Genomic DNA, 25,510 nt, shown 5'->3' on the forward strand with positions numbered 1-25,510 from the left:
GCCGTGATGTAAGTCTTATAAGGGACCACTGTACGATTGGAGAAGATATGCTACTGTTATGGAAATTTGGTTAGGATAAATCTATCCCTGTGTGTGCTGCGGCCGTTCCCAAATTAGACTGAGTATTTGAGCGTTCAAGAATGACACTGTACACTGAGGTGACAGAATAACGTTCCATCAAATACTGATGGTTTATTGTACATACATGATTTTATAATTGCATATAGAAAGGGGTGGTTAGTTAATTACCATATTCAAGCTCCTTTGTTCTGCACTAACTCTGCTTTAACTGTGGCAGGCACAAGATTAGTGGCCAATCGGCCATGCGTGGATGACGTAGGACGCATCAAGTTGATGGACTGCAGTAATAGAGCAGTTAAAGGTGGTGTCTTCAGTTTATATTGGGAAAACCTGATGACCGGTTCCTTTTCCGTGTGGTCAGGAGACCTGCGTCTGGTCCGTGCATCATGTTGGATTATAAGCTGAAGTGTGACACTGGCCTTTTCACAGCCATGTGCTATTAGGGGATTTGTCCAATTGCTGTATATGTACCTGAAAAAGGTTTGTCCACATTATCCCATAAAAGTCTCTGTTCTTGCTTCTCGTGCTTCCACACAGGAATATTGGGCAGCATTTGTTCCAGCGCTATTTGCTCCGATGCTAGATCTTGTTCCATCCTCAGCACTTTAGGAAACAACGCTTCCTTCTGACACAGCTTTGATAACTGCGAAACCATAAAATATAATGGACATTGATACAAAAGTAAGATTTGGGACTGGCAGGACTTGTCATCTAGAATATTAAAGGATAAGAGTGGCGCTCTTTCTAAAAGTAAAAGTGTTCTAGAAGTTTTACGACAGTCCTGGCTAGCTCTGTCAGGTGGACGGAGCGTGGTCCAGCCTGCCAGACAGATTCAGTACAATTTACTCCACTAACGTTCACACTGCCGTGGACTGGCTGCCACAGAGTGCCTAAGTGACCTGGGTACAATGAACATGTTTCATTCAACTCCAGTGTCCAGCCCTGGGGCACCCGCACAATCATTACAAGGTGTGATCATTACTTCTCCTGATTTCTGTGTCTTTTTTTTAATTTTTGAAATATCTCAAACATAAAGAATCAAGTCTTAAAGGACTCTGTCACCAGGTTTTTGCTATGTAATCTGACATCAGTATGATGTAAGGATAGAGACCCTGATTCCAACGATGTGTCACTTATGGGGCTGTTTGTTCAGTACAATCAATGTTTTATCAGGGGGAGATTATCATGACATGACTACCTGTCTCGTTTTTCCTGGTCCAACCATGCCCACACCACTGATTGGCAGCTTTCTACCAATCAGGAGTGTGGGCGGGGTTATACACTGCTGAAACATTCCTGAGATCTGCAGCAAACAAAACTGTGATTCTATCATAACTGCTGTCCCAGTAAAATAAATGACACATTGCTGGAATCATGGTCTCTGCCCCATCATCATGCTGCTGTCAGATTACATAACAAAAACCTGCTGGAATATTCCCTTTAATTAGTTTTGGCACACTACACTATGCACAATAGACTTTGATTATTCTAGCATGAGCTGACAGATTCCAGGATGTTACCTTGTACCGATGTTCTAGGGTTATACATTAGGGGTACTAAAACAGCAGAATAGGAAGAGGGATCCAATATCATTCTCGGCTCCTCACTCTCAGATTAGATGTCACATGGAGGAGTGAGGCCAGACACTTGGTTCCTCCATTGTATATACACCCAGCTAATGATAAATGTGAATGCAGATTTAATATCCCTCACCTGACGCTTGACTTGTGACATCATCTCCTGATTGCCATTATGTGCCATATTCAATGCCGTCAATGTCTGTCTCACCTCCCTAAATGGCAGAAAAGGAGTTAAAAGGCCCAGATATTATTGTTGGGTTTCTTTGCTTTTTTTTAAAGAAATCCTTAAATCTCACCTACGGGTGAGCTTGTCGCACTCCAGTAATACTCTGTCTTGAAGGGCGTGGTGAACTTCACTGTCACACAAATGTAAGGTTGCGATGCAGCGATAGGCCTCAATCCGCACCCCAGGATCTTTAGCCCGTACGGCCCACAACATAAGTGCTGTCACACGTGGAGTAATGTGCCCAATTTTACCTAAAGCTAGAAAGCATATAATACATTCGTTGACATATCCCGAACTCCAACATCATATATGTGCATGACACTGAACATCCAACCCTGCACTTCACTTTACACTTGATATACACTATATGGACAGAAGTAAGTGCCCCCTCCCCCACATTACAGCAGAACCGCGACATGGACTATATACCGGGGTGAGCGCCTCACTGACCTCTGATGGCATGTGCCTGGACTTTCCAGACTGGATCATTCTGAACGAGTTGATAGAGGCAATTCATGACCTAGGAAAAGGCAATGCAATATATTAATAATGAAAAAGTGACACTAGTGATTGTTTGATCATCCAAAACGGGAAATATTACTGCTTAGAAAACTATTCAATAATCTCCAAATCTAAATCTCTACCATTTTTGCTTCCCTACACTATAGATATGTAGCATATAGTGTGATTATGTTTTTATGTGCTTTGTTATCCATCTAGGATCATATATTGCACTCCTTCTACATTGGGATGACCGCACCAAGAAGGAAAAGTCGTGGAATTATGGAAATCACAGAATGGATAGACAAGTTACTGATCTGCAAAACTACATTTTCAAAACATCTCACTTTATTCAGTATGAGTGCCTCGTGCATAAATGTCCGCACTTACAGACTCATGTAGAAATCCCCGCACTTACAGCATCCTGTAGACCACCATGTGTAGAAATCCCCACACTTACAGCATCCTGTAGAACGCGACGTGTAGAAATCCCCACACAGCATCCTGTAGGACGCCACGTGTAGAAATCCCCACACTTACAATATCCTGTAGAACGCATATGTAGAAATCCCCACACTTACAACATCCTGTAGAACACACATGTAGAAATCCCTGCACTTACAGCTTCCTGTCGAATGCCACTTGTAGAAATTCACGCACTTACAGCCTCCTGTAGAACACCACGTGTAGAAATTCCCACACTTACATCCTGCAGAACACACGTGTAGAAATCCCTGCACTTACAGCCTCCTGTAGAACGCCAAGTGTAGAAATCCCTGCATTTACAGCCTCCTGTAGAACACCACGTGTAGAAATCCCCACACTTACAGCCTCCTGTAGAACACCACGTGTAGAAATCCCCACACTTACAGCATCCTGTAGAATGCTCTTGTAGAAATCCCCGCACTTACAGCCTCCTGTAGAACACCACTTGTAGAAATCCCTACATTTACATCCTGTAGAACGCACGTGTAGAAATCCCCGCACTTACAACATCCCGTAGAACGCACGTGTAGAAATAATAGAATTAGTCTTACCGGTAATTCTGTTTCTAGGAACCTTCCACGATAGTCACCTTGGAGGTTGTCTCCCCGCCCTTGTGGGGGACAGGAAGCACAAAGAGGTTAAATAACCCTCCCCTTCCTGCTATCTCCAGTGTTTTTTCTGGCCATACTAGTGTGAATAGTTACCACCAAAGTGCAGGAATCATCCACTGAATAGCAGATAGGGAGGGAAATTAGTGCTGTCGTGGAAGGTTCCTAGAAACCAAATTACCGGTAAGACATTCTCTTTTCTCTAGTCACCTTCCACGACAGTCACCTTGGAGTTATACCAACAATAATTTCTTTAGGGAGGGACTACGGTTTGTAGAACGCGTCTGCCGAATGTCAGATCCCTGTCGAAATTTAGTCTGGATTGTCTGATGAAAGTATGTACAGAAGACCAGGTGGCTGCTCTGCATATCTGCTCAGATGAGGCGTTCCCTCTTGCTGCCCATGATGTGGAGACTGACCGGGTAGAATGGGCTTTCAGCGAGATCGGCAGAGGGAGATCTTTTGCCGAGTATGCAAGGCAGATGGCCTGCTTAATCCAGTTTGCGATTACTTTGACTTTGACCGGATCTTCTGCAGAGTCTTTGACAGCATCGGAATTGGTGGGAAGGCGTAAGCCAGGTTGAAGGTCCATGGATGAACAAAAGCATCTGTCCCCAGAGCCCCACACATGGGGCTGAGGGAGAAATATGTTTTTGATTAATTGGTTCAGGGGTTTTAAGTTTATGATCACTCTGCATTTCCCAGAGGGTTTTCTTATGAGGAATAGATGAGAATAATGACCTCTGCCTAAGTCCTGCTGAGGTACATGAGAGATCACTTTTTCTCGCAAGAGATCCTGAATTTGATGGAGAAGAGAGTCCTGGAGGTCTGGGGACTGTTCCGGGGTAATTCTCAGGGAGGGTTGGGGGGGGGCTTTTGAATTCCAATTTCAGTCCGAATTGTATGGTGTGGAGGTTCCACTGGTTCGTGGATATGGACTGCCATCGGGCGAGAAACTGCGAGAGTCGACCCCCCACTGGAGAGTCACTGTTTATCAGGGGTCTGTTGCTGTTGAGGCACGAGGATATTCCTGCCTCTCCCCCCTTCGGGTAGCTCCATCGACCCGTTTTACCTTTTCCCCTGAAGTCCTTCCGGGAGGACTGGTCGCGAGGGGGACAAAAAAAATGCTTCCTAGCAATTTTTTGCTCGGGAAGCGATTTTTTTTTTTTTCCTTTTCAAGGATATCATCCAAGACTGGCCCGAAGACATGGTGTCTCTGGAAGGGGATGGCGCAGAGTTTGGTTTTAGAGGTGATGTCACTTCCCCAAGACTTCAGCCAAAGGGCTCTCCTGGCTGAGTTAGATTGGACTAGGGACCGAGCAGCCACACGGACGGATTCCCCTGAGGCATCGGCTAAGAACCCTGTTGCCTTTTGAAGAAGGGGTAGGGAGTCCAGGATTTCCTCTCTTGAAGTACCCTGGGAGAGATGTTCCTCTAATTTGCGAAGCCAGAGGACCATGGCCCTAGCGACACAGGTAGACGCAATATTTGCTTTAAGCAAATTTTTAGAGGATTCCCAGGACTTCTTTAGGTGGCTTTCTATTTTGTGATCCATTGGATATTTTAATTGAGAGGAATCCTCAAATGGGAGAGACTTTTTTAGTAACTTTAGAGACCTGGACGTCCACCCTGGGGACCTCTCAAATAGAATTGTCACCTTCTTGGCGAAAACGGTTCTTAAAATTTGAAGGTACACGAAGGCCCTTCTCTGGGGAAGCCCACTCCTGAAAAATAAGGTTCTGGACATTTTCATGAATTAGGAAACCCTTTTTTGCTTTTGGATTTCAGACCCCCAAACATTTCATCCTGAATGGAATGTTTTTTCTCTACTTCCTCAATCCCCATGGTGCTTCTTACTATAGAAACAAGCTCATCCATATCCTCAGAAGAAAAATAATATTTTTTCCCGTCAGGTTTAGGGGTGGATGTAGAGCCCTCATTTTCCCAATTATTGTCTGACTCTGAGGTATGAACCTCACCCGAGTCAGAATCAGATTCAATCGGTGCCAGTTTCCTCTTTTTAGGGGGGGAGGATGCCACACCTGGGGCAGGGAAAAGGCTGCCATGGAGGTTTGTACCTCCTGTTTAATCAGATTTTTATGCAGAAGGTAGCTGGGAGCCACAAACACCACACTTGCGGCTGGGTTTGTTCTTTGGGGCAGACCTTGTCTCCCTAAAAGAGAGAGAGGTATACTAAATTCCAAACAGTGATGGGACCAGCCCAGCTACTCAAGGTAGGAGGATGAACGCTGGGATTCCTGACCAGGATATGAAGGTTTAGAGGTCCAGCATTAATCATGTGCTCCTCCTCCCCATAGTCCGTAGGGAGGCCCATGACGACCTTATAGTGCAGGCGATATAGCCCCACATGGAATGCAGAAGATGGCGTGCGTTCCAGCATGGAGCCCAAGGCCACAAACCGGAAATGCGCCGCTGACGTCACATCTGGCGCACGCTAACCCGGAACTCCACTACATGCTGGGAGGAGGATGCTGGGGAGCTCCGAGAGGACCCGGCAGCACATCACTGCCCTGCTTTACCTCCGGTGGAGGGGCGGGAGAAAGGGGGTCCCGAGTCCATAGCAGATGGAGACAGGAGCAGCCGCATGGAGAAAGAGAAGTAGCACTGCCCGACCTCAGCTGCCCAGCTGGTAAGAACTTTTCCAGGTGCTCCGTTCACTGGCCACAGCAGCACCTGAAGGAAACTCTTCATGCCCCACTGGGGGACAGGAAAAACACTGGAGATAGCAGGAAGGGGAGGGTTATTTAACCTCTGTGTTTCCTGTTCCCCACTAGGGCGGGGAGACAATCTCCAAGGTGACTGTCGTGGAAGGTCACTAGAGAACCCTGCACTTACAGCCTCCTGTATATATCAGATAGGGAGGGAAATTAGTGCTGTCGTGGAAGGTTCCTAGAAACCAAATTACTGGTAAGACTAATTCTCTTTTCTCTAGTCACCTTCCATGACAGTCACCTTGGAGTTATACCAACAATAATTTCTTTAGGGAGGGACTACGGCTTGTAGAACGCGTCTGCCGAATGTCAGATCCCTGTCGAAATTTAGTCTGGATTGTCTGATGAAAGTATGTACAGAAGACCAGGTGGCGGCTCTGCATATCTGCTCAGATGAGGCGTTCCCTCTTGCTGCCCATGATGTGGAGACTGACCGGGTAGAATGGGCTTTCAGCGAGATCGGCAGAGGGAGATCTTTTGCCGAGTATGCAAGGCAGATGGCCTGCTTAATCCAGTTTGCGATTACTTTGACCGGATCTTCTGCAGAGTCTTTGACAGCATCGGAATTGGTGGGAAGGCGTAAGCCAGGTTGAAGGTCCATGGATGAACAAAAGCATCTGTCCCCAGAGCCCCACACATGGGGCTGAGGGAGAAATATGTTTTTGATTAATTGGTTCAGGGGTTTTAAGTTTATGATCACTCTGCATTTCCCAGAGGGTTTTCTTATGAGGAATAGATGAGAATAATGACCTCTGCCTAAGTCCTGCTGAGGTACATGAGAGATCACTTTTTCTCGCAAGAGATCCTGAATTTGATGGAGAAGAGAGTCCTGGAGGTCTGGGGACTGTTCTGGGGTAATTCTCAGGGAGGGTGGGGGGGGGCTTTTGAATTCCAATTTCAGTCCGAATTGTATGGTGTGGAGGTTCCACTGGTTCGTGGATATGGACTGCCATCGGGCGAGAAACTGCGAGAGTCGACCCCCCACCGGAGAGTCACTGTTTATCAGGGGCCTGTTGCTGTTGAGGCACGAGGATATTCCTGCCTCTCCCCCCTTCGGGTAGCTCCATCGACCCGTTTTACCTTTTCCCCTGAAGTCCTTCTAGGAGGACTGGTCACGAGGGGGACGGAAAAAATGCTTCCTAGCAATTTTTTGTTCGGGAAGCGATTTTTTTTTTTTCCCCTATCAGATGCCTTTTCAAGGTTATCATCCAAGACTGGCCCGAAGACATGGTGTCTCTGAAAGGGGATGGCGCAGAGTTTGCACTTACCCTGCACTTACAGCCTCCTGTAGAACGCACGTGTAGAAATCCCTGCACTTATAGCCTCCTGTAAAACGCCACGTGTAGAAATCCCCGCACTTACAGCCTTCTGTAGAACATCACGTGTAGAAATCTACGCACTTACAGCCTTCTCTAGAACGCCAGGTGTAGAAATCACTGCACTTACAGCCTCTTGTAGAACGCTATATGTAGAAATTGCTGCACTTACAGGATCATTTAAAAATTGCCGCACTTACAGCCTCTTGTAGAACGCTACATGTAGAAATTGCTGCACTTACAGGATCCTTTAAAAATCCCCGCACTTACAGCCTCCTGTAGAACACCACGTGTAGAAATCCCCACACTTCCTGTAGAACGCGCGTGTAGAAGTCCCTGCACTTACAGCCTCCTGTAAAACGCCACATGTAGAAATCTCCTCACTTACAGCCTTCTGTAGAACGCCAGGTGTAGAATTCTCCGCACTAACAGCCTCCTGTACAATGCCATGTGTAGAAATCGCTGCACTTACAGCCTCTTGTAGAACGCCACGGGTAGAAATCGCCGCACTTACAGCCTCTTGTAGAATGCCACGGGTAGAAATCGCTGCACTTACAGCCTCTTGTAGAACGCTATATGTAGAAATTGCTGCACTTACAGGATCCTTTAAAAATTGCCACACTTACAGCTTCTTGTACAATGCCACGTGTAATAATCTCCGCACTTACAGCCTTCTGTAGAACACCATGTGTAGAAATCTCTGCACTTACAGTCTGTTGTAGAACGCCACGTGTAGAAATCACTGCATTTACAGCCTCCTATAAAACGCCACGTGTAGAAATCACCGCACTTACAGCCTCTTGTAGAACGCTATATGTAGAAATTGCTGCACTTACAGGATCCTTTAAAAATTGCCACACTTCTTGTACAATGCCACGTGTAATAATCTCCGCACTTACAGCCTTCTGTAGAACACCACGTGTAGAAATCTCTGCACTTACAGTCTGTTGTAGAACGCCACGTGTAGAAATCGCTGCATTTACAGCCTCCTGTAAAACGCCACGTGTAGAAATCGCCGCACTTACAGCCTCTTGTAGAACGCTGTATGTAGAAATTGCTCCACTTACGGGATCCTTTAAAAATCGCCGCACTTACAGCCTCTTGTAGAATGTCACGTGTAGAAATCTCCGCACTAACAGCCTCTTGTAGAACGCTATATGTAGAAATTGCTACACTTACAGGATCCTTTAAAAATCGCCGTACTTACAGCTTCTTGTACAATGCCATGTGTAGAAATCGCCGCACTTACAGCCTCCTGTAGAATGCCATGTGTAGAAATCGCCGCACTTACAGCCTCTTGTAGAACACTATATGTAGAAATTGCTGCACTTACAGGATCCTTTAAAAATCGCCGTACTTACAGCTTCTTGTACAATGCCATGTGTAGAAATCTCCGCACTTACAGCCTCCTGTAGAACACCAGGTGTAGAAATCTCTGCACTTACATCCTTCTGTAGAACGACACGTGTAGAAATCTCCGCACTAACAGCCTCCTGTAGAACGCTGTATGTAGAAATTGCTGCACTTAAAGGGATACTGTCACCTGAATTTGGAGGGAACAATCTTCAGCCATGGAGGCGGGGTTTTGGGGTTTTTGATTCACCCTTTCCTTACCCGCTGGCTGCATGCTGGCTGCAATATTGGATTGAAGTTCATTCTCTGTCCTCCATAGTACATGCCTGCGCAAGGCAAGATTGCCTTGTGCAGGCATGTACTACGGAGGACAGAGAATGAATGTCAGTGTTATGTGCAGTATTATCTATCTGGTATCATACAATAAATAATGTCAGTGTTATATGCGGTATTATCTATCTGGTTTCATACAGTATATAGTGTCAGTGTTATGTGCGGTATTATCTATTTAGTATACAGTATATAGTGTCAGTGTTATGTGCGGTATTATCTATCTGGTTTCATACAGTATATAGTGTCAGTGTTATGTGCGGTATTATCTATTTAGTATACAGTATATAGTGTCAGTGTTATGTGCGGTATTATCTATCTGGTATCATAAAGTATATAGTGTCATTGATCTATACAGATCTATGCAGAATTATCTATCTGGTATCATAATGTCAGTTTTATGCGCAGTATTTTCTATTACTAATCCGGAACTATTTTCATCCTATACTACCATACTCACCATCTCATGTTTAATCTGGAGTAATCCCGCCGTCTGACAGGCCTGTCTGCGAACAGCTAAAAAGTCATTTTCAAAGCTCTGCAAGAATCCGGGGAGCAGCTGAGCCGTCATTATTTGTAGGACCCCGATGAGCGATAAAGCCTCCACGTTTGATTTCCAGCTATCACTCTCCAAATGCTTTCTGGAAATAATCCTCATATTATTACAATTAGCTCTAATGATACAATTCATGTTACAACGGCTAACATCATTTACTAAGGTATGATGTGCTGAGCTATGAACAGCCATGAAGCTGAGACATCGAAGTGTTCTTCTATGTCACAACCAGACAATGTCTGGCCAGGTTACGTTTCTACTCATTGTGTGCTCAAATAATACAATATCTCATTATAAGGCCAACGGATATGCCAGGGAAGGGTCCGGGATTATACATTACAGTGACATTTAGGTAGTTGCTAGTGGTCATAACCATGGATGCCTAAGCTACTGCAATGCCCTGTACATTGGGTAAGTGACATAGCGAATCAGAAGAACTATACTACATGACTAATTGTAGGTATTTGCTAATAGTATTATTATTACACTTACTACATATTATGATACGATCTTGGAGATGGGAATACCCCTTTAACTGTCCCATAGGCCCCAATTCACTAGAAGGGGGCATAATGAGTGTATTTTTGGCCTCTGTCTGGTTGGTATGTGTCGTTTAGTGAACTGTATAGGAATATGCAGAAGACTGACACTGCCAAAAACATGTATATACTGTTGTGAATTCTGTGGCTGAATTCACTCCTGTGGTCACAAGTGGTACTGCAGCTTCTGAGCTTCCTTCCTCAGGTGTTCTGGTGAGCTCATTAGCTGCTTCGTTACTTAACTCCACCTGATGCTGCTATCCTTGCTCCTAGTCAATGTTCCAGTGTTGGATCTGAGCTTCTCCTGATTGTTCCTGTGACCTGTTGCTCTGTATAGCTAAGTGCTTTTTTGCTATTTTGTTGCCTTTTTTCTGTCCAGCTTGTCTTTTGTTTTGCTGGAAGCTCTGAGACGCAAAGGGTGTACCGCCGTGCCGTTAGTCCGGCACGGTGGTTTTTTTTTTTTGCCCCTTTGCGTGGGTTTTGCTTTAGGGTTTTTTGTAGACTGCAAAGTTCGCTTTACTGTCCTCGCTCTGTCTAAGAATATCGGGCCCCACTTTGCTGAATCTATTTCGACCTCCTATGGGCAAACTTTCTCTGTGCCAAGTTGGAGAAGTGTGTGTTTGAGCAGGAGTCCTTGCTTTCCTGGGCTATATCATCTCCACTCGGGGATTGGCCATGGATCCTGCTAAGCTACAGGCTGTGATGGACTGGCAGGAACCCCATTCTCTTAAAGCGGTGCAGTGCTTTATGGGGATCAATAATTATTATCGCCAGTTCATTCCACACTTCTCAACTTTGGTAGCTCCCTTGGTTGCCCTCACCAAGAAGGGAGCAATTCCCAAATTGTGGTCGCAGGAGGTCTAACACTCCCTGTCCCCAATGGAATAATTCCTCTCCACTGGTGTGAAGGTCTTAGAGAAAAAGAAGCAAGAATGCTTCCGACACTGAGCATCCTTCTGAAAGAGGACTGCTCCAGCACCGACGGAAGAAGCATCCACCTCCATGATAAATGGTTTATCAACATCGGGGCAATGTAAAATGGGAGCGCTAGCAAAGTGTGACTTAATAGAGAGAAAGGACTTGGAGACCTCCTGCGACCACAATTTGGGAATTGCTCCCTTCTTGGTGAGGGCAACCAAGGGAGCTACCAAAGTTGAGAAGTGTGGAATGAACTGGCGATAATAATTATTGATCCCCATAAAGCACTGCACCGCTTTAAGAGAATGGGGTTCCTGCCAGTCCATCACAGCCTGTAGCTTAGCAGGATCCATGGCCAATCCCCGAGTGGAGATGATATAGCCCAGGAAAGCAAGGACTCCTGCTCAAACACACACTTCTCCAACTTGGCACAGAGAAAGTTTGCCCATAGGAGGTCGAAATAGATTCAGCAAAGTGGGGCCCGATATTCTTAGACAGAGCGAGGACAGTAAAGCGAACTTTGCAGTCTACAAAAAACCCTAAAGCAAAACCCACGCAAAGGGGAAAAAAAAAAAACCCACCGTGCCGGACTAACGGCACGGCGGTACACCCTTTGCGTCTCAGAGCTTCCAGCAAAACAAAAGACAAGCTGGACAGAAAAAAGGCAACAAAATAGCAAAAAAGCACTTAGCTATACAGAGCAACAGGTCACAGGAACAATCAGGAGAAGCTCAGATCCAACACTGGAACATTGACAAGGAGCAAGGATAGCAGCATCAGGCGGAGTTAAGTAACGAAGCAGTTAACGAGCTCACCAGAACACCTGAGGAAGGAAGCTCAGAAGCTGCAGTACCACTTGTGACCACAGGAGTGAATTCAGCCACAGAATTCACAACAATATACTCTTTTTTAAAATAATTTTGTCCAACATGGAAAGTTATGAAACTTCATTAAGGCATTTGTCTTCGGTCCTGTAAAAATAAAATGTCTGTAAGTGCCTTCCAAACCTTTGCTGCTTTCCCTGCTTATTTCTCTACCTCCAGCTGCATCGGTATCAGAACCCACTCATTTGGAGTACAGATGATGGCAGTGAAATATTCAGCGTTTGTCTCCTCCTCTGAGTTTAGTGCTTTTCAAAACAATCTCCTGCAGCAGTTTATCCCCTGACTTAGTGAGACAGGGTGCTGACCTTGTCACTGCCATCATCTGTACTCCAAATTAGTACAAAACCGATATTAATGCAGCTGGAGCCAGGCAAACAGACTGGGGAAAAACCGAGGTTTGGAAATGGCGTATGTGAAATATATTTACAGAAATTAAGACAACTCCTCTACTAAACTGATTTGCACATTTGCATAACTTTCCATGCTGGACAAAATGATTAAAAAATGGAGAATAAAAAGTTGAGTTACTCTTTTGTAGAATGTAAGCTTGCGAGCAGGGACCTTACTCCTAATGTCACTGTTTAAATTGTCTTAACTTGTATTGAATTTATTGTTTGTACATGTCCCCGCTTAATTGTAAAGTGCTGCGGAATATGTTGGCACTATATAAATAAAAATTATTATTATTATTATTTAACACCATGTCCCTATGGCGGGCAGATGGAAGGGCATCCATCAGGATTGTGGCCACTGTCTGCCATATACCTCATAAATATATATCCACAATGCGATGTTCCCACCTGATCTGGTGGTGGACTTCCTTGCCCTGATCTAGTTTGCCCAGTGCCTTGGCAGCGGCTCCCCGGACCCCAGGACTCCAGTCATTCCACATCAGATGACTTAATTTGTTTTTTACTTCCTGTAAAAACAGAAGGAAACCTTGTTACTCACTGACAATTACTGAGTCAGTAAATGTTTGTTCTGATAGTATTGTAAAAGAGTTCACTTCTGAAACTCCGTAGAATGAAGCATGCGTACAATGCCCTAATGACCTTATAGAATAATTACCTCCTCCAGAAAAATAAACTACCAGTACTATACTGAGACCCGGACTAATATTGTGTAATGTTACCGCTAACTCTACAGATGTCGAGTATTGGGAACCAGTATTCCTAAGGACACTGATTTCTCGCTTGTTCGTTGGGTGAAACAAGTTTTAATAAGCTTCTTTAACAATTGTCATTCTCGGCAGCACATTGTGCTGTGTAAACAAGAAATGTGCTGCCGAGAGCAATGTCAGCCTGTGCACAGTGAACGATCTGTGCACATGGGAAGCGCAGTCGGACGTTCTAAACAGGCTATTATACGACCGCCAATCGGCAAATATGTTGTTTATTGAGGGCACATTGAATAATTAATAATTATTATTAATCATCTGAGACGTCCAGTTGAAGTGCAACCACAGCTCCCGTATCACATGCAACAAACTGCACACAATATGTCGCCATGCATCCCTGGCGTAAGAAGCAGTTTTCTACCATCACTTCCGGACACAGGAAGGCTGCCCCGCTAGATCAGGCACACCCCGTAATCCGGTCAGGAGGCTTACCTGGCCAATGTTTCCATGCAGGACACACAGCGCTTTGCAGGACATAAGTCTTTCTCCCCAGTCACCACTGTTTAGCGCTTCTCCCAGCACGGCGTGGATCAGGTGCTAATGGAAGCGAAGAATTACAACATGGAAATACGATAAGTCCCCAACATAAAGTTTATACATAACATACATATTACAGAGGTGATACACAAAATTGAGCTGGAAATGGGAAAAAACAAGAGTAATGGGCACAAGGCAAAGTGTTCCGCACCTAGCTTGATTGGCAGATCTCTTCGTATATTCAAAAAGGGGGAGACTTGTCAGCCAGGCTAGAACTTAGGCTAGACAATCCAAAAAGGCGCCAACTGTGTAGACTAAGATTAGATTAGCGTGCAAAACCGCACGCCAAATCATTATAGAATGACTATAACAGATGACGTGTAATTCTTTATTCTGTGGCGGTACTACACGGGAATTGAAAGTAAATAGATAGTAAAAAAATATAGTTCAAAAAAGGGAATTATTTAAATAAAGCTCTTAAAGGGGCTGTCCAGCCTTAGGCTACAAGTGACTGTATGTGAAAGCAGACTTGAGAATCCTCACATCGCGTGCACTGCACACTGTCAGGATTCTCCTATACCGGGAGCTCATGACCGTAATTATGTAATTTGCGTACCTGCAGTCACATGCAGACTAGACGTGTCCGGCTTCGCTTAATGCAAGTGTGAGACCGGACACGTCTACTGGGAATGTGGCCAGAAGTATGCAAATCGCACACTTGCAGTTTCTTGATCACCCGCTGCTCCTGGGATCGGAGAATCCTGACAGTGCGCAGTGCACGTGATCTGTGGGTTCACAAGTCTGCAGTCACATAAAGTACAGACTTGTACCCTAAGGCCAGAAAACCCCTTTAATACTGTGCTGTTGTTACTTACTGTGTGGTTACTAAGCTCGCGCAGCATATAAAGCGCCTGCTCTTCTTTTTCTTTGTTGGTTGCTGCAAACATCTGCTCCAGGACCCGTTTTATCACCAGATAACCGTAATTGCCATCCAAAGCGAGACACTGAGCCGCGGCCCAGCTATCCGCATCTGTCCCTGCACACAGGAATATTACAGAATGGAGTATCTGCTGTACTCAAAGCAGGGAACTAATGAATATGCAGTGCCCCAGAGACCTGGTCATTGCAGTATGACACTCTGCCACTAAGGGGAGTGATGGTACGTCTGATGGCACTGAAGGAATTCTCCTGACCAGGTATCACCAGCACACATTACACTTCACACTCCGGCCACTAGGGGGAGCAAAAGGCTTTATTTATTGGGCCCCTCCTCACACTGGTAAAACTAGGGGTTGGATAGAAAGTTAGTCAGAAGCTGACTGGGTTGGATTCAGGCAACATCCCGTGGCAGGGGGTGTTGCAGGGAAAAGACACAGGGGGGTCCCTGTCAGGCGTGGGAACCTGGCAGGTGCCTAGCGAACAGAGCAGAACGTAACGGAACCGCGCCTGCACTACCTTGCGGCGGTATCCTAAGAAAGAGACACGAAGGGAAGGATATTGTGGAACAGTGTAAACGAGATCAAGCACAAAGGAGTACCAGTAGGAGTTGTGCCGTGAGACCGAGGCAACATCCTACTGAGGCGCGTAGCCGGTGGCCGGAACACCGCGGGAGTAACTGACTCTAGGCCTTACTTCGAACTCCGCAGGACAGTTAATTATAGGTTGGCTGTCTACCTTACATTTCCTAAGAAGACATAGGGGGCAACAGTGGGAGAGGGGCGTCACTAGGGTCCCGGAAGACCTCCAGGCCTTCCCGTCATACGGGTGCGTCCTAGCCATAACATATCTGGGGGACGAGAAACTAGCAACATCTGGAACTAAAGAGAGAGAGAGCTGTAGAGAACGACAAACGAGAACAGCAGTTGTGAGGACTATTCCGAATGCTCAGCAGGGTAGGACTACAACACACAGGCGCTAGTGGTAGGCAACGATTTCCATCTGCGAAGGAAACTCTGGAAGTGCCGGCCGGTCTCTGATAGCCCTGCTAAACGTGCTCTGGATTGAGGATCCTGAAGTCTGCAGTAAAGAGGTAAAGAGACTGCAACCCTGTGTCCTCGTTATTGACTGCACCTCACACCATCACCATCTACCTTACTGGGAAGCCCTGGGGACATACTTCACCTGTGGGAAGGTATACCATCCAGCTGCCATTCCATCACCCCAGCGGACCCCACAGCAGCGTCGGTCACCCTGACCGAACACCACAGGTGGCGTCATGAACCCCTGACAGACTGCACCACCTTTATTGGACGCCCCTTAGCGGGGTCGCAGACCAGGTCTAGCCACCGTGACAGCCTCAGAACCGAACCAGAGAGGCCCGGTACCGAGAACTCGTGGCCCTGTGTCTGGGGGCGATCCAACTACATTAGCGCAATGTATGAACATGCAGACTACTGCTGATCAATGCATTAAAGAGAACAGCACCATGGTTGCTGCAGAATGGTTGTTATTCCCATAGAGAGCGTAGCAGTGCCCAGAAACCACCACCAGGGGCAGCGCAGAATTAATACAGTTACACTGCATTAATAAAGGGATTATACAGCGTTTATGTACTCCTTCAAGAGAACCAAAATGTATAATACCACTTTCCAGAGACTTCAGCATGATCTTCCTTGCCTCCTCGCTTACTTCCCGGATAAAATACTGACACAGGGCGGCTGCCATCCTTACAAGGTCATCCTCCTCTCCCAACGCACTGGAGACTAGACTTAGTATTTCTGCAGGAAATGCTAAAAAAAAAGCCAATTTACAGGTTAGTAAGTAAAATGTAAGAGTTATGACATCTGAGTGCAGTCCGATTTCCACAGACTGACAGAATGGAGAAGACTCCATAAAACAAGGATAATCCAATGCAGAACTAAAATCTGAGGAGGCGTAGATGATTGTGACCCTTCATCACTCACCAATCTGTTGGGGGGCAGCGACAGCCGAAGAAGCGATGGTTACGAGAGCCGAGATTTTATGGCTGCTGTGCACATTACTAAGATCACTTATCAGCTGCTCCAGGGTGACATCTTTCCAACTTGCACCTATAATCAACAAAAATAGAAGTGGAGCCAAGTTTTACAATTCTTGATACAATTCTTCACCTAACGAGTACAGATTTCTGCAAATATTGAACTGCAAGTCTATTTAGATTATTATTTGTCTTTTTTTTAATTGTATTATTCCTCACTTTGAGCACACCATCCGAGGCACCTTGCACTTCCGTGGATGAGCTTTTGTAGCATGTATTTTAAAGGGGATGTCTAGAATTAGAAATGGTGTTTTTTTTTTTTTTTTTCAGAAACAGCACCACATATGCCCAAAGGCTGTTTCTGGTATTGCAGCTCCACACTATTTGGACAGATGTTGCCTAAGTGAGATAATACCATTAAAGAAGCCATCAGCAATTCTACTTCTAAGAAGTAAGGATAGCTTTCCGTTTAAGCCATGAAGACTTAGACTTCAAGGCTCAAAAATAAGTTCTTGCAGGAATAACAGGAAGTTTTAGACAATCCATAAACTTTGTACACAAAAAGTAAAGTTAGTAGTGCAATTACAGTGTGCTAATATAAATTATTACGGTATATACTGTGTGTATACTCAAAAAACACCTATATGTATCCTACATACAGACCATGAAGGGAATAGCAGCTACAAACACCAAAGAAAACATCCTTCACACAGGGCCAATAAAATCCATATATATTTTATTAACAATGGTTAAAAATAATAAACGGTAACAGGTATAAAACCACAGCACAGGCAATACAGTGGGATGCCCAAGGCAACAACTCCAAATATGGTAGTAAAAATTATGCCATAATACAAAACGATGCATATAATTGAGCCAAGTGACCATGTACAAACATGCAAAAAAATGGATAAAAAGTAAATACAAGTGTATAAAGTAATAAATAATAATTACCTAAGGAGTTCTCCTGGGGACCCACCACACCCGACGCCCGTTTCGCAATGAAATGCTTCGTCCAGGGATGACGAAGCATTTCGTCACCCCTGGACGAAGCATTTGGAAGCCTTGGGCATCCCACCGTTTTGCCTGTGCTGTGGTTTTATACCTTTTACCGTTTACTATTTTTAACCATTGTTAATAAAGTATATATGGATTTTATTGGCCCTGTGTGAAGGATGTTTTCTTTGGTGTTTGTGTGTATACTCACTCAACAACCAGGCACCTCTCCACTCAGTCACAATATTGTGCAGAGCCCGCTTCTTAGTTAATGGCCCAGGCTCGGTTTCCTTACTCCCACTGTTACTGCGAATATGCACTTTTGCTGATGTCTCAGATTTCTTAGGACTTCTCTCACTCTTATCCCCGACCACTGTTGGAAGGGCTGCCCAACGTTCTGCTCCTTTCTTAAGTCTCAAAGACCGGTCAATATCTAATAAGAAAATATAGTTAATGTCCAACAGATACAAAAATTGCAATAACATAAATCAATATAAAAAAATGCATCTATCATAATCTAATGACATGAACAGTTTTGTTTTGCAAACATCAAAACTAAGAAGCCCCAATGTCATGGAGAATATTAGTTTAGTTTTCTTTTGTTTACAGGAATATTTGATTGCAATATTTTAAGTGAATTTGATTGCAATGTTTTAAGGTAAGGGAGAACATGAGAAGAGTCTGCTGTAAAGATGGCTATTACATTTTAGTGTCACAAAAACTTAAAAACTGCAGAAGCGGTGAAACGCGCGTCGAGGTCAGGATACAGAACTCACATCCTCTCTATAATAGCCACAAGTAATGGATCTTAGGATCTTTTGTTAGAATTCATACCTTGATCCACCGTGCTATTCTAGCGTGAGTAATAGGTCACTACACACACATATTTTCTCATATACTACTATTACTATGAGACCACAATCTCATTGATGAACATTTATATCAGTGTCATTATTATACATATGTACTTGCTATTATTATGACTTATGGCTTTGTCATCTTTTATCACTACTTATGCTGACATTCATGTTCACATTGCTATTTGAGCATTGACTATATAGGATGTAATTGTCTGTTTTCTTATATCTTCTGTCACTGTATAAATGTTCCATGTATGACAGAGAGTGTACTACTCCTGTCTTTTTTATTGTATTCTGTATATTTTTTTTATTAAGACTAATAAAATTTGCATATTTTATTATATTTGATCATGCTGCTCCTTCTGTGACGCTATAGGTATAGGATATGTAGAAAATGTTTGATAGAAGCGAGCTCTTGATATGCAACTATCTTTAGAGAACCTTTTTGTAGGCACAGCTCTCTCCATTCACTTTTAGAGAAGCTGAGAAAATTCCAGCGCACGCTTACAATGTTCTCACTCTCTATGAGTAATTGGAGCTAGCTAATTTCCATTTTCAAGATCGGTGCTGGTACTGAAGATGGGCATGCCATAAGTGTCCAAGATAAAATACCCCATTATGACCCTGGTTGATCAAGTAAGTAAATGTAGTCCATGGAGTCCATGGGAAAGCCAACGTTCAGTTGAATGCCTTGGCCAAAATAAAAGTGGCTTGTTCGGCCCAATCTATTTACAAGCCCCTGGAGCACAATGCTACAGTTGATCCTTGCTCCACCAAGAATGCCCAAAGGAGGCTCCCAGTTTCACGTCCTGAGAACACTCTTTGCTAATGACCTGCGGTCTATTAAACTCGCTGCATGTCAAACATGATTGTGATGGATCCCCCATGTCTAAAATCTGCCCAGGCACTGATGTCGGCCATAACTCATTTCTCTGGCAGACTCCTCTGAGAATTACTCGGTTTTAACACACTGACCTGACTGTCCATCAGAAGACATCCATTGTTTATAAGATCTGGGCACCGATGGCCGAACGTGTTTCTCATATCTGGTGTTGCTATCCATGACAATGCAGTTTTTTTGCTTTGATTCTCTCTGGTGAATAATTTTACTCACCCCTATAATGCAGAAAAAAAATGTTAATTTCTGAAAACGTTATCAGTTTCGTAAAGATCTTTAGTAGTGATGAGCGAATATACTCGTTACTCGAGATTTGACGAGCACGCTCGGGTGACCTCCGAGTATTTTTTAGTGCTCGGAGATTTAGTTTCCATCACCTCAGCTGAATGATTTACATCTGTTAGCCAGCATAAGTACATGTGGGGGTTGCCTGGTTGCTAGGGAATCCCCACATGTAATCAAGCAGGCTAGTAGCTGTAAATCATCCAGCTGTGGCAAAGAAAACTAAATCTCCGAGCACTAAAAAATACTCAGAGTAATGAGTATATTCGCTCATCACTAATCTTTAGCCAACTAACATGATGCAAGTTGGAAATCAGCACAACTTGGACCAGCAATGAACCCAAGTCACCAAATGCACCAATATTCATCGCCTTCATGGCAGCTATTATCCAGGCATCACGACTCCAAGGATTTGCTTTGGACTACCCCATAATACCTTCTGACTAACCTATATCAAGGATGGGGAAACGCATGGAGGTCGCAGTGATTTGGCACGTTATTCTGTGGTATCTCCTTGTGGCCCTTTTGGTGTGTATGTCTATACACATGTGTGGTTCATGCATCACATCTACCTTTAATTAGGTATGACCTTTTTTTCTATAGTCACTGTGTCCATATTTAAGGATATTTTATGGATATTCATGATTTTTGCTCTCCCAAATTCATCCAGATTAAGGGTGACTTTTGGTGAGTACAGGGCTCCTTAGGGTCTTCTAGGTTTAGAAGACGGTGAGCGGTGGGTCAAATCTTAAGTGCTTTATTTAGGGTGCCAGCCTCTGCGGGTGGCTCTGTAACGGTGCACGTTTGCCCTGCACACTGAGGGCACCAGTGGCAGACAGTATATGGTCCATCTATGGTGGCCACTTTTTGGGAACAGTAAGGGGATACATTAAAATAAATTACAGGATGTGGGAACATCTGTGAAATCTCACTCATGCATGTGACTGGTTCCGTCAAGGGTTCTGGCCAAATCTCAATTTTTGAGATTCCATACAGAAGCGCATAACGGAGTCTTAAAAGTGGTTTAACTGTATTGTGAACATAGCCTAAAAATTGCCAAAGCTGGATTTCCAATATCACACAACCTCTTTTTCTCCTAAGGTGACACCAGTACGGCTTAACTGAAACCCAGTACCTGAGTAAAGCTCGCTCTCAAAATCATTTTCTGTGGCATAGACATATTTTCCAACCTTGGGATTCATCAGATCCTGAAGTCTCAAGGGTGGTGCCAATTCAAAATGCTTAATGGATAAAGTTTCTGCTGTCTTGTTTTTGCCACCAACGTCCTGCACTTGTTTTTGAGGTGGTAAATAACCTGGAATCCTGTAGGAGAAGGTCATCGTTAGAGATTGTAAATGTGGAATAAAGAACATGACAATGTTTACCAGCTTACTTGTAAAAGACTGGAAGAAGCGTCCCTGGTTTACGATCTTCTATAAATTCCATACGATCCTCTACTTTATAGTTTTTCAGTTCTTTACAGGTCGTTACATTTTCTTCAGACATGTGATGACCATTGATAATCTCAGTGGAGGTACTCCATCCAGAGTATTTGGAGAGCCTTTCCTTGGCATCTCTCCGTTCATTGTGTTCAGGTTTCCTCCACTGATTATTTCCAAAGTTGATGCAGCTTTTTGCTTTTAGTTTTTTTGAGGGAACAAACGTTTCAACATAACTTACACGCTGGTGTTCTGCCTGTAACTTGTGTTGATTTGGTCGTGGCCTTAAGATGGTTCTCATTCCTTTTTGTGAAATTACATTCGAGGCATCGTACACATCCTTCGTATCCCAATCTTGGTAAGAGAGGCTGGCCAGACCTCGATCCTTTATCACCTCTTTAGAAAAAAGAAGGTCGCTAGCTACATTCTGAATGTAATTTTCGTGACATTTTAAGGAATGTTGATTCGATGGGTGGAAATCAGTGACAGGAGATGACAGAGAGGGTGGAAATCCATTCATTGATATCTTGAGTTTTCCAATCTTTTGATATGGTTCTTCAGAGAATATGTTCTGTTCACAATAAAGTGTAGGTCGCTCCATCACAAGGATTATATAGCTTTTATATAAAAAAAATTGATAAGAAAAAAAATAATGTTTGAGCTACTGGTTCATGTAGTCTGCAATAGATTTTTTTCCATTAAACAAAGATGGAATACAACGGTGCATTTTTATTTCTTATTTTTGTGATATTTGATTGTGGTTTTATTTCTCTTACACAACCCTTTTAATTAAGATTGTCGGTACCTGTTATTGAAGCTCAATTTCATTAACTTGCATTGAATTTAAGCTGCGGCACCAGACACAACTCATGGTCAAGAGTGGCACAGTTTTTAAAAATGAAAAGCATAACTTTCTAATTTCATAAAAAGGTAAATTTAACTTAAAAAATATTTGAAGTGGTAAAAAAGAAGAAAAAAAACAAACTATGAGTATGTAAACAGCTCTGCTCAAAATTCGAGGAACAGCTGATTGCTTCTGTCCCTTCAATTTAGCGATCAGAGGGGGACCCCAACGAAAGGTTAAATCATGGGGGAAGAAGTGATCAGCAGATCCTTGGAGATGTGTACATGAGCATAGATTACTTCACATCCTTCATCTCATTGTTAATAAGTTGTGGTATGATACTATAACATTTTTTTTCTCCAAAGTTTAATTTCCCTTTAAATGTTTTCTTGTTATTAAAGGGATTGTCCACTACTTAAACAAGCACTTCTCAATCCTCAATGTTTTGTCCCTAGTAAAATAATTACACTTATACTCACTGATGCTGGCGTCGTTCCAGCAATGTGGTCACTGTCACTCCCAGGGTTTGCGTGACATTGTCACGTCACGCAATCCCTGTGGCTGCTTCACTCTCCCATCCTTTGGCTAAATCATATACATCCCAAGGAAAAGAGAACTCACTTCTTCCAGATGAATGTGATATGTCCGAAGGCGGCTGTCAATTAGCTACAGGGATCGCGTGACGTAACAATGTCACATGAGCCCCAGGAGAGATGGAACGGGGTAAGTATAGGTGTTATTATTTTACGGGGAGCAAACTTAAGGATTTAGAAGTGGTTGTCGGAGTAGTGAACAACCCCTTTAATTGTCTATCTTTCATAGCCATCCCAAGTGTACAGAGTGAAAAAAATGACCTCAGCTATACTAACCCTCAGCGCACGTGACCACTGCTACAATCACTAGGCTCAGCGGTTTCTTGCAGTTTTCATTAGCAAAACCACTGAGCCCAGAGATTGGCTGCAGTGCTTACGTGCACTATAGTTGTGACCTCACTGCTGCAGCCTGTCAACAATGATCAGGGGCAGCGGTAAAGAGGCTGCACAGGACCTGAGGATGATGAGTAAAGCTGAGTTTTCTACTTAATAAATACTGAAAAAGTCCTTGAAGCTAAAGCACCTTCGCAGTATAAAAACCCACCAGACAAGAAACAAACCATATCTCAGCACCCAGCCTAGTGGGTATTGAATGACACATTGGAGTTATATGTAGATATTTTGAATGTATTTAGCCTCTAACATTTATTTGTACAAATACCTTACACCCTGTATTAAAGTCTGGAAATTGCAAAGAAAATAATGTAGATCAAATATTAAATATATTTACCAGAAAAGTAGAACAGAACTAATCTCCAAAGATGAGATTGCGATCACTCAGCTCCTGCAAATTGGCAGCTAGGTCAGTGTTGTGCACAGCAGTGCTAAGCAACGTGTCCAAGAATGTCATTGTGCTGCTGATCCTGCACTTTACATGCTTTTTTATTTGTGCCGTCGTTAAATACTAAAGTGTTAATATAATGCAAAATAGAATGTAGCAACTTTAAGCAGAAGTTGCTTTATATGAATGTAAATATATACAGTACAGACCAAAAGTTTGGACACACCTTCTCATTTAAAGATTTTTCTGTATTGTCATGACTATGAAAATTGTACATTCACACTGAAGGCATCAAAACTATGAATTAACACATGTGGAATTATATACTTAACAAAAAAGTGTGAAACAACTGAAAATATGTCTTATATTATAGGTTCTTTAAAGTAGCCACCTTTTGCTTTGATAACTGCTTTGCACAGTCTTGGCATTCTCTTGATGAGCTTCAGGAGGTAGTCACCGGGTGTTACGGCCACCGCTGCTCGTCCGCGTCGCGCCGCTTCTGGCCGCCGGCGCGCTGCCCCTGCTTGCGCTGGCCGCACTTCATTCGGGTCCCGGCACGTCATTCCTCCTGCGGTGCCGGCTCCTTCCGCCGCTGCTCGTCCCCGCCGCATTACTTCCGGGGGACGGCGCGCTCGTCGTCTGCTGGCCCCGCCTCCTCCTCGTCCTGATGGGGATGTTCGGTGTCTGCGCCGGCGCGCGGGGGTCTCTGGAGGGCGCCTACGCCCATGTCTGGCTTCTCCTACTTCCGGGATCCGGCACTCCAACCAATCCCGGTAAGACCCTCACTATTTCAGGCCACCTCCCCTGCTAGGAGGTGCCTGAGTGTCAATTGCTTTTTGCTTTGTCTCTGGCCTCTTCTGCTCTTGTGCTCGTACCTTCCGGTACTTCTTGTGTTCCTTCCGCCTGTGTGTCTTTACGTTTTCCCGTCATCCCTTCCGTTTTTGTCTTTGCAGCTTCGCCTTCGTCTCCTGCTTCCCTCCAGTTCAGCTTGTCTGCCAGTCTTCGTGTCTTCCATTGTGCTCCAGCTTCCCTGCCTCCGTGTATCCCGCTCCTGTGTTCCGTTCAGTGTCTTCCTTTATTATTTCTTCCTGAGCCGTCCCTTCTGGTATCTGCTACCGTGGTAGGGTCTTCTTCGGGTCTGCCCCAGCCAGTCCCTGTATAGGGGTTGGTTAACACCTGGTCCGCTCGCCCGGAGGTAGTACCTTGCCACGGTCCAGAGGGTCCACTCTCGCTTTCGTCTCAGATAGCGTAACAGAACACTCAGGCCATGGACCCCGCAGGTGCCGCGTTTTCCGCCCAAAAGGAATTGGGACATTTGCGCGACAATCAACAGCGCATCATGTCGTTTTTGAAAAATATGGAGTCCCGTTTGACCTCATTACAGGCCGCCGACCCAGTTAGTGCTTCACATCTAGCGAGCCTTCAGCAAGAGCTCTCCCAGCAGCGTGATACGCAGGCACGCATGCTGACTTATATGGCCTCCATTGACGACCGTTTATTCAACCTGCAGTCTGTCCCTACGCCCCCTATTCAGGTAGTGTCACAGGACCCAAACTCTTCCTCCTTATCTCACCCGCCGCCTCGTCTCGGCAAACCTCCCAAGTATTGCGGTGATCCCAAACTTTGTAGGGGGTTCCTAAACCAGTGCCGTCTCCACTTTGAACTTCTTCCCCAGCAATACCCGACTGATCGGGCCAAAGTGGCTTTTATTTTTTCCCATTTAGAGGGAGAGGCCTTAGCCTGGATTAATCCCCTCTGGGAGCGGGACGACCCCGTAGTCTCTCAGTTAGCTTTTTTCCTGGAGACCTTTCGCAAAGTTTTCGATGAGCCCAGGCGATTAGCTTCCACTACGGAGTCTCTTTTTAGTCTCCAGCAAGGCTCTCTAACGGTAGGCCAATATGCTATTCGCTTCCGCACTTTAGCCTCTGAGCTGGGGTGGAACAACGAGGCTTTAGTCGGGGCTTTTTGGCGTGGTCTGTCCAGTCGGATAAAAGATAAATTGGCTGGACGAGATACTCCCACCTCTTTGGAGGACCTCATAGCCCTCGCTACGCGCATCGATCTACGCTTCCAAGAGAGAACCCGTGAAACCGCCAA

General features: G+C 44.5%; 1 protein-coding gene across 1 annotated transcript; it reads right to left on the reverse strand.

Moving 5' to 3' along the window:
• Positions 1–160: 160 nt before the first annotated feature.
• On the reverse strand, positions 161–23,447 carry HEATR4 (HEAT repeat containing 4). Its single transcript, XM_069732609.1, has 15 exons — positions 23,363–23,447; positions 21,150–21,812; positions 20,892–21,079; positions 19,552–19,692; positions 17,928–18,149; positions 16,668–16,793; positions 16,347–16,493; positions 14,640–14,800; positions 13,720–13,824; positions 12,911–13,029; positions 9,674–9,854; positions 2,338–2,407; positions 1,958–2,144; positions 1,795–1,873; positions 161–724 (listed from the first exon to the last, which is right to left on the reverse strand). Exons 2-15 carry the CDS (start codon positions 21,794–21,796, stop codon positions 521–523), a joined length of 2,577 nt encoding a protein of 858 aa, XP_069588710.1. The 5' UTR covers positions 21,797–21,812; positions 23,363–23,447; the 3' UTR covers positions 161–520.
• Positions 23,448–25,510: the final 2,063 nt, after the last annotated feature.

The sequence above is a fragment of the Ranitomeya imitator genome, chromosome 1 (assembly GCF_032444005.1).
Source record: "Ranitomeya imitator isolate aRanImi1 chromosome 1, aRanImi1.pri, whole genome shotgun sequence".
NCBI lineage: Eukaryota > Metazoa > Chordata > Amphibia > Anura > Dendrobatidae > Ranitomeya > Ranitomeya imitator.